The sequence below is a fragment of the Oncorhynchus mykiss genome, chromosome 15 (genome assembly GCF_013265735.2).
Source record: "Oncorhynchus mykiss isolate Arlee chromosome 15, USDA_OmykA_1.1, whole genome shotgun sequence".
Lineage (NCBI taxonomy): Eukaryota > Metazoa > Chordata > Actinopteri > Salmoniformes > Salmonidae > Oncorhynchus > Oncorhynchus mykiss.
In genome coordinates this window covers 24,486,268-24,502,071 of record NC_048579.1, presented here as the reverse complement: position 1 = coordinate 24,502,071, position 15,804 = coordinate 24,486,268, and the positions used below count along the sequence as shown (strand labels likewise).

The 15,804-nt window shown below is 42.2% G+C and overlaps 1 protein-coding gene across 1 annotated transcript in view; it reads left to right on the top strand.

Moving 5' to 3' along the window:
* gpr158a (G protein-coupled receptor 158a) overlaps positions 1–15,804 on the top strand; it is a 101,836-nt gene that overhangs the window by 66,879 nt on the left and 19,153 nt on the right. The window contains exons 6-7 of the mRNA XM_021562794.2: positions 7,807–7,916; positions 9,946–10,190. Of these exons, the coding sequence (XP_021418469.1) occupies positions 7,807–7,916; positions 9,946–10,190 (355 nt within the window). The remainder of the gene's footprint in view (positions 1–7,806; positions 7,917–9,945; positions 10,191–15,804) is intronic.

Sequence of the window (15,804 nt, the reverse complement as noted above, 5' to 3'; positions counted from 1 at the left end):
GGGCCGGTAACCGAAAGGTTGCTAGATTGAATCCCTGAACTGCAATGGTAAAAGTCTGCCGTTCTGCTCCTGAACAAGGCAGTTAACCCACTGTTCCTAGACCGTCATTGTAAATGATAATTTGTTCTTAACTGACTTGCCTAGTTAAATAAAGGTTCAATTAAAAAAATTATTAAAAAAGGGTACTTTTGAGATATGAATATTTTTATTGTTGAATAAAATTAATGTGAAAAAATAGCATTTCAGAATCTAGACCTACTCCATATGTTAGAGCACCCTAAAGGGAGTATAATGACACGAAGATGGTGTCTGTATCATGTACGCTTCACAGATCATCAGGTCTTACAGAAGGCATGTATAGGTCTAAAAAGGGCCTAATATGGCCACTTTAATCATGGTCTTCTCCCCCCAAAAAATTGTGACACAAACGTAAAAACCATGTCAAACATCCTGTTTCGTAATGAGAGAATTCTATTTGAGAATTTCCAGAACAATCTGAGATACCCATAATATTACTGGACCACGCTGGCATGGAATCGCCCTATACTGTAAATGGAGCCTTGATAGTCACGGTAGACATTCTAGAGATGAGTGTGTGTTGATAATGCTCTCCAGGATATTGATGTCTGTTAGAAAAGTATAAGGTAGACTACCCCTCCCCCCACCCATACACATCTCCCACACACAAACAACACCCGATCCCCTCCCTCTTCCCCCAGAGCGGAGTCCAAGGTTCCGAGCACTCAGCATTGATTATTAATAGAAGGTTTTAAAACAGAGGAAGGGAGAGGAATTGTCCTCCTCTTTATGCATACTGGAATTAACACCCACTTGTCAAAGCATCAGGGCTTTCCTTTTTCCCAGAACTGATGCAGTCTGAAGAAAGTGCAGTTCAACAGTGTGTTGCTAGCCTAATGGCTCTCTGCTGAATAGGAAATTGTGTGTGTTTGTGTATGTGTGTGTGTGTGCATGCTTGCGTTTTGGTGTGTGTGTGTGTGTGTGTGTGTGTGTGTGTGTGTGTGTGTAGGTAAGTAGGTAGCAGTGCATGGCGATGGTAAGAGAGAGAGATGTGTGGGGGGTAGAGGATATCATATTGGATATCTGAGACGTAGCTACAGAGTAGAGTGGAGAATCCAGGAGGGAGACATTTTGGACCTTGTGTTTCGGCCAAGTCATCTCCTCTCATTGTTTTGGAATAGGAAATTAGAGCCTTGTAAAATTCTCTTGCATGAGTAACTATGAACAATTATTTTTTAAGCCTTGAGACAATTGAGACATGGATTGTGTATGTGTGCCATTCAGAGGGTGAATGGGTAAGACAAAAGATTTAAGTGTCTTTGAACGGGGTATAGTAGTAAGTGCCAGGCGCACCGGTTTGTGTCAAGAACTGCAACACTACTGGGTTTTTCACACTCAACAGTTTCCCGTATGTATCAGGAATGGTCCACAACCCAAAGGACATCCAGCCAACTTGACACAACCTTGGGAAGCATTTGGGTCAACATGGCCACAGTAGTCATCATCACATTGCTTTAAAAAAAAAGGTAAATCATTGATAAAATCATGAATACTATTACAGTGTACGAGTAAAGTCGGTTCAGTGTCAGTTGTGGCATCCTGCAGAGGCAAACCTTATACAGCCACATCACGTCATCACGAATTCACTGGGTATTTATGCAGTTTATCTAAAAGGGTGTCATGATCTGTGTTTTCCCATGGTGCATTTTACAAATCATGTGACCTCTTGTGCCTTGTTAATTCCCAATGGACCTGGGCATGCGTCAGCAAGTTGCTCAGTGCCTGCCTCGATCCTTCTCTCCTCGCTCCTTCTCTCTTCTCTCTTCTCTCTCATTCTCTTCTATCACTTGCATTTGGGGAAAGTGGGACTTGAGACCAAATGGCACAACTTTATTTGCGGTCTTTGTGTATTCCCAGGACTAGATTTGGAGTGACATTGGTTTGTTTGTTGTATAAATATTGAGTTACCAGTGCAATTTAAATATACGGTAACATAGTCACGTCATAGTTAAGAAGGAATAGAAAAAAAGCAGACACTAACACATAGGCCTGTGAATTTCCAGGGACCTAGCGAGACGATCTTATCACAATCCTTGTGCCGATTTGATATGTATGATATGTATTACGATCTCACAATTCGGGCCTCCCGAGCGGCACAGTGCATTGCAGTGCTAGAGGAGTTACCACAGACCTGGGTTCATTCCTGGGCTGTGCCACAACCGGCCGCGGCTGGGAATCCCATAGGGACGGTGCACAATTGGCCCAGTGTCATCCGGGTTAGGGTAGGGTTTGGCTGGGGGGCTTTACTTGGCTCATTGCGCCCTAGAGACTCCTTGTGGAGGGTCGGGTGCCTGAAGGCTGTCGCCAGTTGAACGGTCTTTCCTCCAACCCATTGGTGCTTCTGGTTTAAGCTGGTGGGTGTTAAGGAGCACGGTTAGGTGGTTCATGTTTCGGAGGATGCATGACTCCACCTTCGCCTCTCCTGAGCCCGTTGGGGAGTTGCAGGGATGAGACAAGATGGGGAAATAATAAAAACAAGATTCTCATGATTCTATATGTATAACGATTGGATACGAGTGAATCTATTGCGATTTGATGTTCCAAACATATTGCTGCAGAGGGACAAGTGAGAGCCATGAGAACAGGTTTTGATCAGTCATGGAAATAAAATGGCTGAAAACAACAGACCCGGGTTCATTCCCGGCCATGGGCGGGAGTCTCAAACAAATTGGCTCCCTATTTAAAATAAGATGGAAAAATAAGCTATGAAGGAAAAATACTGCAGTTTTGGTGCAGGCACAGCCAACGAGCGCCAAAATAATATTGAGATATTGTCAAAACGATACATTACGATTTATCGTCAAAAATAATATCCCGATATGTAACAGATTTATCCCCCATCAACACTAAGACAGTTCAATTTAAGAGCCTGGAGCTCTGTAATTACAAGACTGGTCCCCAAAGGACTTTTTCAACTAAAGGAAGTGGCCAACTTCGCATTGCTTCAATCAAAGCAGGTATATTTCAGGAAGAGTAACTGTAGTTAACGTTGTCCCACTTAGTGGCGTGGAGGTTTTGGTTCAAGCCAGTCTACTTTGTTCTGTGTGTTGTTAGCCAGTTTAATTCAGTTCAGTCTGCTCAGTGTTGTCGTTCTGCTTCTGAGCTGCTGCTGATGATGTGGGACTCATCCATCTCCAGTGGGTTCCTTCTCTGTCCTCTGACTGACTCAAACCTAGTGAGCACAAAGGTTACTATGCCTGCGTGCAGCTTCACTAGCCTACTGCTTCTCTGCCTGGGGGGAAATATTAATGCCTCTGCTAATCGGATTAACATGAACTATCCCACATCTGCAATGCACAGATAATTATGTCGCTTCAAATGTTTATTTTCTCGCTTTTAGGTTCTGGATGTTTTTTGGACAATCATCAGTGTTTTTTTCTGTTGTCTGCTAGGCTGGGCATTATTTCAGTGGGTTTCCGGGGCTTATAGCTAACATAGACGAAAGACCGCTTTCCTTGTCTAAAGGGCAATTTTGGTTGTTGTTGCGATGATTCGTGGTTTTCGTATGATTGATTTGTGATTACTGGGCAGTAAATTAAGTTTAGTTATAAACGTCTTTAAAGAGAGTCATAATAAATGATGCTTGTACAGAAAGACTTCCAATACATCCATACTGTAGATATGCATTTAGGACACTGAAGAACAGAGAGACAGTTCAAATGGTACCAAAGTGCAGGAAGCTTAAACCTCATGCACTCATGAAAACACAACTAGGCGCAAACTGGTTGAATCAATGTTGTTCCAATGTAATTTCTCAACCAATTTTGATGTGGGAAAGACGTTGGATTTGAAAAAAGTACAATTGTTTTGTTGGATTCGCGTCCCCATCTCAACCACAAAAATGTAAGTTAAAGAATAGGACTAAATGCACTTAACTTAAAGTTTGATTTGATTTAGTCCCGTTCTTTACTTTGATTCTCGGTTGAGATGGAGACGTGAATCCAACATATCAATTATTAATTTGTAGACAAACTGGAATTAAAGCCAGACGTAATCAGTGTCACAAAAAATACATCTCCTTCAAATGTTGATATTGGACTGTGTTGACAAACCAAACACAACTCAGTAAATAAAGTAAATTTTTTACAAACTAATGTAACAGTATTTATTTAACCTTAAAATGAGTAACACATATATTGCCACATTTGGAGGTTAGCCTACAGTAACTATAAACGTCTTCTTATGTAATCATAGAAAATGTGCATGTTCAAGATTGCATGCAAAGGTCGCAGATCTGTGGAGATCTTCACAATTGCTATAATAATCTGAGCAGAAAAGGCCTTAATCACTCGCACCATGTACTTTTTATGTAATCTCAACTGCAATCCAGGTCATTTGGTTACACTGTTAGATGAAGCACAGTGATAACACATTAAGTTGTTGTATGAATACAAAATATATTTGAACTTTGCTTTGCTTTTAAATGGTTGAAAGCGCAGTGATACACATTTAGATGACAACTAGACCAAAAATATGACATTGTTTTCCCATTGGAATTTTTTGAGTCAGCAAATAAAGGTTGAAATCTCATTGATCAACGTCACAACCATATATGACCTATATTTCCACTTTGAATGACTTGGTGTGACCAGCCTGCACACAGTATAGAGTGTTGGGACTGGGCATCAGACAAGTGTCTGGGGTAACATACTGTGTCTGTTTGGGGATAGAGTCATACAGACATACTGTCTAGGGCTATGGCCAGATGACCTATACTGGGGCGATGGTTAGACACTTTTTCTCACCTAGGAAATTAACAACGCAATAGAACCCCTACAGAACATTCAACTTTGACTACAACACCCCATACTTTTCCTGATACATCAACAACCAATGGTATTTACTCAGTACCAGTTCTCTCCCCCCTCTCTCTCTCTCTCTCGCTCTCTCTCTCTCTTTCACTCTCTCTCTTTCCCTCTCTCTCACTCTCTCATGGGCAAATATTGTACATTCGAGTTGTGCAAAGCTCATAGAGACTTACCCAAAAAGACTCACAGCTGTAATCACCGCCAAAGGTGCTTCTACAAAGTATTGACTCTCTCTCTCTCTCTCTCTCCCTCTCTCTCTCTTTCTCACTCTGTATGTCTGTCTGTCTCACTCTCTCTATTTGTCTCACTCTCTCTGTCTGTCTCACTCTCTCCTCTCCTCTCCTCTCATTTCCTCTCCTAACCATCATTGCACTCAATTATGACCAAACAGTCAGTACTTCAAACACGGCCGAGATGTAATTAATCTACACGGAAGCAGTTTTAGCTAATCAATCCGATGGACTCACATTGGCAGTGAGCATACAGGCTTTATTGGATTATACAGAGTGAGCATTTCCCCCGTTCACACACTACTAAGGGCTAAACCAGGAAGACTCCCGACAGCAGATGCTCGTAGAGGTCCGCAGGAGGCCAAGGCACAGCTGTGCCTCTTTTTCAATTACAGCCCCTCGTCTGGTGCCCACTGCCTTGTTTTGGAGGGTGTCGATGAGTTTGTGTATGTGCGTATGTGTGTCCATCCCGCCATACATACATACAGTGGGGTCCGAAATGATTGACACCCTTGATAAAGATGAAATAATATATTATAAATAATATAAAGCTATATTGTATGCAACGCTTTTGAGGGAAATTCTAATATTTGATACTAACACAATTGTAATCCTGAATGAATCATGAATGAATCGTGAATAATGATGAGTGAAAAAGTTACAGAGGGTCAAAGATCATACCGCCAAGACATGCTAACCTCCCCTTGTCTTTGGGGTATGATCTTTGACCCTCTGTAACCTTTTCACTCGTCATTATTCACGATTCATTCAAGATTATCTGCAATAATGGTAGCATCTACATTAATCTAGAAGTGTTTAGAAACATATTCAATTCTTATTATATTCTTATTTAGTGACTCCAAAATGACACAATACATTTTGGAGTCCATCATTTTCTATTGGGCACAAAATAATCTGAAACGCAACCAAAACAAACTGCAAATACATCCAACAAGTTTATAGAGTCACAAGCTTGATGTAGTTATTGCATGCTAGGAATATGGGACCAAATACTAAACTTTTGACTACTTTATTTATCAGAATCTTTAGGGGTGTCAATAATTTGCATCCCTTTGGCCCCTACCTTTTTGAGAAAAAAAGTATTACTTGTTCAACAAAATCTCTTTCTCTGAGCAATTGTATTAGTATAAGATATTATAATTTCCCTTTTTTTCACACAACATAGCTCAGTATTTGAATGATTTATTTTATAGTCATTATTGCATATCTTTATCAAGGGTGTCAATAATTTCAAACCCCACTGTACAAACTTTACATACACTGAACAAAAAATATAAAGGCAACATGTCAAGTGTTGGTCCCATGTTTCATGAGGTGAAATAAAGATCTCAGAAATGTTCCACATGCAGAAAATGCTTCTTCCTCTCAAATGTTGCGCACAAATTTGTTTACATCCCTGTTAGTGAGCATTTCTCCTCTGCCAAGATAATCCATCCACCTGACAGGTGTGGCATATCAAGAAGCTGTTTAAACACCATGATCATTACACAGGTGCACCTTGTGCTGGGGAATATAAATGACCACTCTAAAATGTGCAGTTTTGTCACAATGCCACAGATGTCTCCAGTTGTGTTGGCATGCTGACTGCAGGAATGTCCACTAGAGCTGTTGCCAGATAATTGAATGTTCATTTCTCTACCATAAGCCGCCTCCCGCGTAATTTTAGGGGATTTGGTAGTACGTAACCATGCCAGCCCATGACCTCCACATCCGGCTTCTTCTTCTTCTTCTTCACACATAGTCAGCAGGACTATAGCCTAAAACACCATGCCAAATATGCACTGGAGTTGCTTACCAAGTCAACATTGATGTTCCTAAGTGGCCTAGTTGCAGTTGACTTAAATCGTCTAGAAAATCTATGGCAACACTTGAAAATGGCTGTCTAGCCATGATCAACAATCAACTTGACAGCCAGCGCTTGAAGAAAAATGGGCAAATATTGTACAATCCAGATGTGCAAAGCGCTTACCCCAAAAAGACTCTGCTGTACAGCTGTAATCACCGCCAAAGGTGCTTCTACAAAGTATTGACTCAGTGGTGTGAACACTTATGTCAATGAGATATTTCTGGATTTAATTCGTCAAAAAGAATTCGCTAAAATGTCTATAAAAACCTGCTTTCACATTATCATTATGGGGTATTGTGTGTAGATGGGTGAGATAAAACCCACATTTAATCAATTGTGAATTCAGGCTGTAAAATAAAATGTGAAATGAGTCAAAGGGTATGAATATTTTCTGAAGGCACTTCATACAGAAGGTGAACTGTTGGCTTGTTGCTTGAATGGACACAATTGAGATTACACGAATATACTTTAAAAGTCCCCCTTAGAAGTTGAATGTAGGCCATGTCTCACCACTTCACTCTGTGTTTATTTGACCTATGGCCACATTAACATTCAAAAGCATAACAGGAACAGCAGGGGTTTTCCAGGAACTTATTTTGGCATATTGCAAACTATCCCGTACAGTACATGGAAAATAAGGTTTGTGTTATTTAGCAGTCCTCTCATCCTTTAAAGGTCAAGGACGACAAGATTTGTTACCAATACCATTTGGTATGATTTTATTTTATGTGACTGTACTAATATGGACACCATAGCAGCATAATCACATAAACAGAAATGATTGTAATTTACACTTATGTTCTCTCTCTCTGTTTGCATGCAGGTGGTTATTCTGTATTTCCAGCCCAGTGTATTCCGCTGTATCTTGTTGAGATGGGTTCGCCTGTTGGGATTCACCACAGTCTATGGGACAGTGACCCTAAAGCTCTACAGGTACTCTTTTACCATGTTTAAGCATTACTATTAACCAGGTATGGGATAAATGATGTTATATTGCTACCTGCTGAGTAATTACTTTAGGATGAGAGTCATGTCCCAAGAAAGGGACTCTGGAAAGTACTTGATTGATGGCTTTGTACAGGGTTGCATGCAGTGGAAAACACTCATGCACGCACATGTGTAACAGAGTATATTCTACACACGCACACGCACGCACGCACGCGCACACACACACACACACACACACACACACACACACACACACACACACACACACACACACACACACACACACACACACACACACACACACACACAGTAACATGGCTATCTAGAAACTGCCAATGAATCACCCTGTTTATTTATGATTTTTTTTCTCCATTTTTTTTTCACTGGCAGTGATTCACTGGCAGTTTCTAGATAATCCATGTTATTAAATGTCACATCCCTCTCTAGGTGACTGGGGCTGTCCTATTTGACAGGGACAACCCAATACCAATGTCCTGGGAACACCAGAGAAAGATGTGCACTGAGAGGCGAAGGGAAGGATTCTACTGTAGTTGATTGTGTACTGGAAGAAAGAAGCAAAGGTTGAACATAGCCAATCACATCCTGCCTGTGTTCTGCCAGCTTTAGAGTTCAGGGTGTTACTCAAGGATCTGGTTTACTCTGAACATGAATCAAATGGAATGCTGTAAGGGCCATTCTGCCTGCTTTCAAAGACTGTCTCATCCGCAATGGTAATGAACTAAAGGAAAGGGAAAACAATGGAAAGGATATACTCCAAGGGCTGGTTTCCTGGACCTACAGTAGATTAAACCTACTCCTGGACTAAAAAGATATTTCACTGCAGATGAGACAAAGTCTGGCACATACAATTACAGTCATTTACAGTCATTTAATGGAATATGTGCTCTGGCACTTCAAGTCTGTATTAAGTTTTGTAAGTTCATTCACATTTACAGTGTAATCTCTTGTGTTATCCACAAGCCACCTACATTTGTTTAAACCGCGTTAAACAAGCCAGTTCATCCCTATTGACCCACTGTGATACTCTTTAATAAAAGCAATTATAGGTCGGATGATGTCTAATTCCTTCCTGAAAGTAAGAGCCCTTATAAAGTACGGGGAGCAGCTAGTGGTGTTTCTTGGCTTGTTCATCAGGCCACACTTTAGAAAAAAATTCACTACCTCGTTAAGCGAGACTGGGAGTTTGCCCAGTTAAAGTGTGGGAGGAAGTGAGGGGAGAAAAAAACAGAGAGCACTTTGGCCCAAATGGTCTCAATTTATTACATTTTATCGAATGGCTGAGACAGGCCAGGAGGCAGAAAACAAATAGAGGGAGTAATGCTGGTAGAAAGAGGGAAACCCCTTAGTCAAAGCTAGCCGTGGGAGAGAGGGAGGGGTCTAGAGGAAGAGAGGTGGAGGGTGAGCCCCTGTGAACAGTTGATAATGAGACATGGGGCAGATGTCTTTTAAAGAGATACAGGAGCGTGATCGGAAATGGCGACAGCACCAGTGTTCTCAGCAGGTGAAGGTGGCAAAAATACCTAAGGAAGCTCTTAATTATGGCGAGGGGAGATGAATTTGGGCGAGAGTAATCGGAAGGTGAGTCGTGGAGGAAGTTGAGCACATTGCACAGATCCATTTTTGAGAGGAGCTCATAAAGGGGGGGATGCACAGGACACTTCATCAATGTGTCTGGAAGATTAGGGGCTAATAATGAGGATGGGGCTGATGTTAAACACTCTACAGGACCTCTCTGTCTCTGATGGCCCCCATGGGTGTTCATTTGAGGAAAGGGAAGGGAATTAAGAGATGTAGCAATGCCACTATTACATCATTACATTGAAATCATTGCATGATGATGCTAATGAGAATGATGATAGTGACTATAATGACGAATGTTATCGTAATTCATAGATGACGATGACAATAAAACCACAACAATAAAATCAACAAGCAGCCTCACAGCAGCACCTTTCCTTGTATGTCTTGACGTTGAGCTGTCCCATTTCCCCAGGGTCCTGAAGGTGTTCCTGTCGCGAACGGCCCAAAGGATCCCCTACATGACCAGTTGGCGGGTGCTGCGTCTCCTGGCCATTATCCTGCTCATCGTCTGCTGGTTCCTGGTGGCCTGGACCTCGGCCGTCTGCCAGAACCTGGACAGGAACCTGGCCCTCATCGAGGTGGGCTACACCCCCGACCCAGACGGCCTCCAGTTCAGCATGTGCCTGCTAGATCGCTGGGACTACATGATGGCCGTCGGTAAGTGACATTTTAAAATTCTTTATTTGACCTGGAAACCTCTTTTGTGTTGGCAATAATAATATATGCCACTTAGCAAACTCTGCAAGTGAGTGCATTTTTTGTATGTGATGCTTGCGGGAATTGCCAGCACCTTTCTCTCACCAACTGAGACAGAAACATAGTAATCTTACTGCCTCCTGTTAAAGATACGAGGGCCAATCATGTATTTTATGGCTTAAATGTGTGAAGATCCCCACTTAGAGTGAGACAGAGCGGTCAGAGGGAGAGAGAGAGAGAGAGAGAGAGAGAGAGAGAGAGAGAGAGAGAGGGTGGGTGGGTGGGTGGGAGAGAGAGAGAGAGAGAAAACACATACATATTTTATATGAACACGTTGTTTTGGGGAAAATTGCACTTGGTTCATTGAACCGAAGTCACATCAGTAACGTCCAGCAGCCGCTAGATGTGGTTGTAATAAACAGAGCGGTTTTGGTTTCCTTGCTACAAATGTGGCTCTATCTTTTGAACATGCATTTTTTTTTGTATTCAGAAGGTGAGTCATGGAGGAAGTCATGAAGGCAAATTTTATTTAATTTTATTCAATTTTTGTCTGACTTTATTAGATTTTGCTCGATTCGATTAATAAAAAAATATATATAATACAAAACATAAACATACAAATGACAACATACAGTCTCCAGCACCCGTATCACTCTCTACCACATGGCCTCAAACTGCACCATTTTGTTCCTCTCCATCGCCCACGCACTTAGATAATAAAGCATTTAATCTTCCCATTGTGTTAACGTTGCAGGATTGGTTGATTTCCAGTTTTTAACTATACGTTTTTTCAAGTTGATTGATGAGAAAAGGATTGTCCAACCCATCTTTCAGTGATGACCCCATCACTGAAAGATAAGACTCTCAGGATGTGTCTTCTGATAACCCTCAAGCCACACAGGACTCATTAGTACAGAGCGTACAAGACCAGGCACTAAATCAGACGGGGGGGGGGGGGGGGGGGGGGGGGGGGGGAATTCTACACAGAATATACAGTAATACAAGACTATTGCCTGATGATCTTCTGAACTTCCCAATACCTTTCTGATGCATTTCAGTCAATTCAAACCATACTCACACCAGACTGATTTGTAATAGACTGTTATAGACTGTTATAGACTGTTATAGGCTGTTATAGGCTGTTATAGACTGTTATAGCCCCAATTAAAAACGTATAACATCACTATTTTTTATATGGTGAGGTTGCAATTTTTTTTAAATATCAAAGTGGGGTAGCGTGCCAAAAAAGTTTGGGAATCCCTGGCCTACACCCTTATTTGTGCTCCCACAACAGACATTAACTCTCCTTAGATATCCTGCAAGTCAGCCCAAATTGAGAGTGAAAAGCAGACTTGTTTTAAGCATATGCTGACTAAGGTCCAAGTAATGCTCCAAGGTCCAGGGAAACAGAACGCTGGCCCTGCTTTGCATTTGTGGAACAGGTGTAGCCCAGGGCAACCATTACACGCTGTGTTGAAGCCAAACATCTTTGTGTTCAAGAGGGGAAAAACTGGAGGATGGAACACAGCGTTGTTTTCAAAGTCCAGCTATATTTGACTCACTAAGCTGTGTATGAGCAACTGGGTCGTTCCACTAAATGAGCCCCTTTATTTTATTTTATTTCACCTTTATTCAAGCAGTGTGTCACCACTGAGAGCAGGGCTCTTTCACAAGGGAGTCCTGCATATCAAATTTAATAAGACAAAATGAAAAATCAAATACAACATAAAAGAAGTAAAATACAGCACAACACAAATTTTCAAGAAAAACTGTTAAATTCCTCAATTAGAAGGTTTGATGTTTTAAATAGAAAATGTGCACCAATATTGAATTTTAAAAGCCTGTTGTATTAAATAGAGATATACTGTAAATAAAGACTTGCTAAAGTGCCAAAACGCAGCATTTTGAAATGTATCTCTGTGTACCCTCCGTGACTTCTAGTAAGATTTGAACCCATTTAACCCTAACATTTCTCAAAGTTTTCATCATCATTGTAAAGCCCTAGTTATTTTGTTGCTTTCACAAAGTGATTTCTGAAGATTATTATTTATTTCATGCGATTCATTTTAATGGAGAAAAAAACAATAACATGTCCCTAATTTAAGGTCAACCTTGTGAAGTGAACTGAACTCTTGTTTTAATGTGGTGAAACTATTTGTTTTATTATTATTCAAAAGAAGCATTGAACATTACAAGATGGCGCCGGAGAAGAAGGCTGACACTACAAGATGGTGCTGGAGAAGAAGGCTGACGCTTGACGTATTCCTAACCAATTGTGTTTTTTGTTTGTTACTTTGCGTTGTTTGTAACTTCCTTTTTTTTAAAGTTATTTTGTACATAATGTTGCTGCTATCGTCTCTTAAGACTGAAAATAACTTATGGACGTCAGAACTGCGATTACTCGCCACAAACTGACATAATAATTTTTTCCCTTTAACAAGTCCGACGAGCCCGACGTGAATGACATACTGCTTTCCCAGTAACAGGCCCAGATCCCCACCGTTGCGTGAAGAACAGGCGGAGAAAAAGGGGACGGAGGGCGGGCTGCCTTCTGAGAATTCGTAGGCGATCGATTAAACCCCCACTTCCTTCCATTCTGCTAGCAAACGTGCAATATTTGGAAAATAAAATCGATGACTGATGTGGAATATTAAACTACCAACATTAATATCTTATGCTTCACGGAGTCGTGGCAGAACGACGACAGCTGGTTATACGCCGTATTGGCAGGATAGAACAGAGGCGTCTGGTACGACAAGGGGCGGTGGACTATGTATTTTTGTAAATAACAACTAGTGCACAATATCTAAGGAATTCTCTAAGTTTTGCTCGCCTGAGGTAGAGTATCTCATGATAAGCTGTAGACCACATGATCTACCTAGAGAGTTTTCATCTGTATTTTTCGTAGCTGTTTACATACCACCACAGACAGATGCTGGCACAAAGACTGCACTCAATGAGCTGTATTCTGCCATAAGCAAACAGGAAAACGCTCATCCAGAGGCGGCGCTCCTAGTGTCCGGGGACTTTAGTGCACGGAAACTTAAATCCATCTTACCAAATTTCTATCAGGATGTTTAATGTGCAACCAGAGGGAAAAAATCTCTGGACCACCTTTACTCCACACACAGAGACACATACAAAGCTCTCCCTCATCCCTCCATTTGGCAAATCTGACCATAATTCTTACAAGCAAAAATAAAAGCAGGAAGCACGAGTGACTCGATCAATAAAAAAGTGGTCAGATGAAACAGTTGCTAATCTACAGGACTGTTTTGCTAGCACAGACTGGAATATGTTCCGGGATTCCTCCAATGGCATTGAGGAGTACACCACATCAGCCATTGGCTTCATCAATAAGTGCATTGATGACATCATCCCCACAGTGACCACAAGTACATACCCCAACCAGAAACCATGGATTACAGATAACATCCACACTGAGCTAAAGGCTAGAGCTGCCGCTTTCAAGGTGTGAGACTCTAACCCGAAGCCTATAAGAAATCCCGATACTCCATCAGACGAACCATCAAACAGGCAAAGCATGAATACAGGACTAAGATCGAATTGTACTACACCGGCTCTGACGCTCATCGGCTGTGGCAGGGCTTGCAAGCCATTACAGACTACAAGGGGAAGCACACCCGAGAGTTGCCCAGTGACACGAGCCTACCAGACGAGCTAAACTACTTCTATGCTTGCTTCGAGGCAAAAAAACACCAAAACATGCATAAGAGCACCAGCTGTTCCGGAAGACTGTGTGATCACGCTCTCTGCAACCGATGTGAGTAAGACCTTTAAACAGGTCAACATTCACAAGGCTGCAGGGCCAGATGGATTACCAGGACGTGTACTGCGAGCATGCGCTGACCTACTGGCAAGTGTCTTCACTGACATTTTCAACCTCTCCCTGACCGAGTCTGTAATACCAACATGTTTTGAGCAGGCCATCATAGTCCCTGTGCCCAAGAACACTAAGGTAATGTACCTAAACGACTACTGAACAGTAGCACTCTTGTCTGTAGCAATGAAGTGCTTTGAAAGGCTGGTCATGGCCCACATCAACACCATTATCCCAGAAACACTTGACACACTACAATTTGCATACCGCCCTAACAGATCCACAGATGGTGCAATCTCTATTGCACACCACACTGCCCTTTTCCACCTGGACAAAAGTGACACCTATGTGAGAATGCTATTCATTAACTACATCTCAGCATTCAACACCATAGTGCAATCAAAGCTTATCAATAAGCTAAGGACCCTGTGACTAAACACCTCCCTCTGCAACTGGATCCTGGACTCCCTGACGGGCCGTCCACAGGTGGTAAGGGAACAACACATCCGCCACGCTGATCCTCAACACAGGGGCCCCTCAGGGGTGTGTGCTCAGTCCCCTCCTGTATTCCCTGTTCACTCATGACTGCACGGCCAGGCACGACTCCAACACCATCATTAAGTTTGCCAATGACACAACAGTGGTAGGCCTGATCACCGACAATGACGAGACAGCCTATAGGGAGGAGGTCAGAGACCTGGCTGTCTGGTGCCATGACTACAACCTCTCCCTCAACGTGATCAAGACAAGATGATTGTGGACTACAGGAAAATGAGGATCGGGCACACGCCCATTCTCATCGACGGGGCTGGAGTGGAGCAGGTTGAGATCTTCAAGTTCCATGGTGTCCACATCACCAACAAACTAACATGGTCCAAGCACACCAAGAGAGTCATTCAGGAAACTGAAAAGATTTGGCATGGGTCCTCAGATCCTCAAAAGGTTCTACAGCTCCACCATCGAGAGCATCCTGACTGGTTGCATCACTGCCTGGTATTTCAACTGTCCGGTCTCCGACCGCAAGGCACAACAGAGGGCAGTGCGTACATTCCAGTACATTACTGGGGCAAAGCTTCCTACCATCCAGGACCTCTATACTAGGCGGTGTCAGAGGAAGGCCCTAAAAATTGTCAAAGACTCCAGCCACTTTAAGCATAGACTATTCTGCAAGCGGTACCAGAGCGCAGTCTTGGTCCAAGAGGTACAGCTTCTACCCCCAAGCCATAAGACTCCTGAGCATTTAATCAAATGGCTACCCAGACTATTTGCATTGTCCCCCCCACCTCTCTTTTCACACCGCTGCTACTCTCTGTTGTTATCATCTATGCATAGTCACTTTAGTAACTCTACCTACATGTACATATTACTTCAATTACTTTGACTATCCGGTGCCTCTGCACATTGACTCTGTACCGGTACCCCCTTGTATATAGACTCGCTATTGTTATTTTACTGCTGCTCTTTTATTAGTTTTTTTTTATTAAAAAAATAATATATATTTATTGAGTATTCGAAACATACAATATACTTGCAGTGAAGCCGCTCAAAAACTACATCATACCAGTCATCCAACAGATTCCCATTCACAGCGACACAAAGAAACATTCAGGGTCAATGTGCTGTTGACCTATCTACCACCAGGCCAAAAAACGTGAACCCGAACGCTCCAAGATCCTCCCCCACAGTTTTCCAATAGCTGTCCCTCAACCATCCGAGACCCCTCCCACAGTCCCC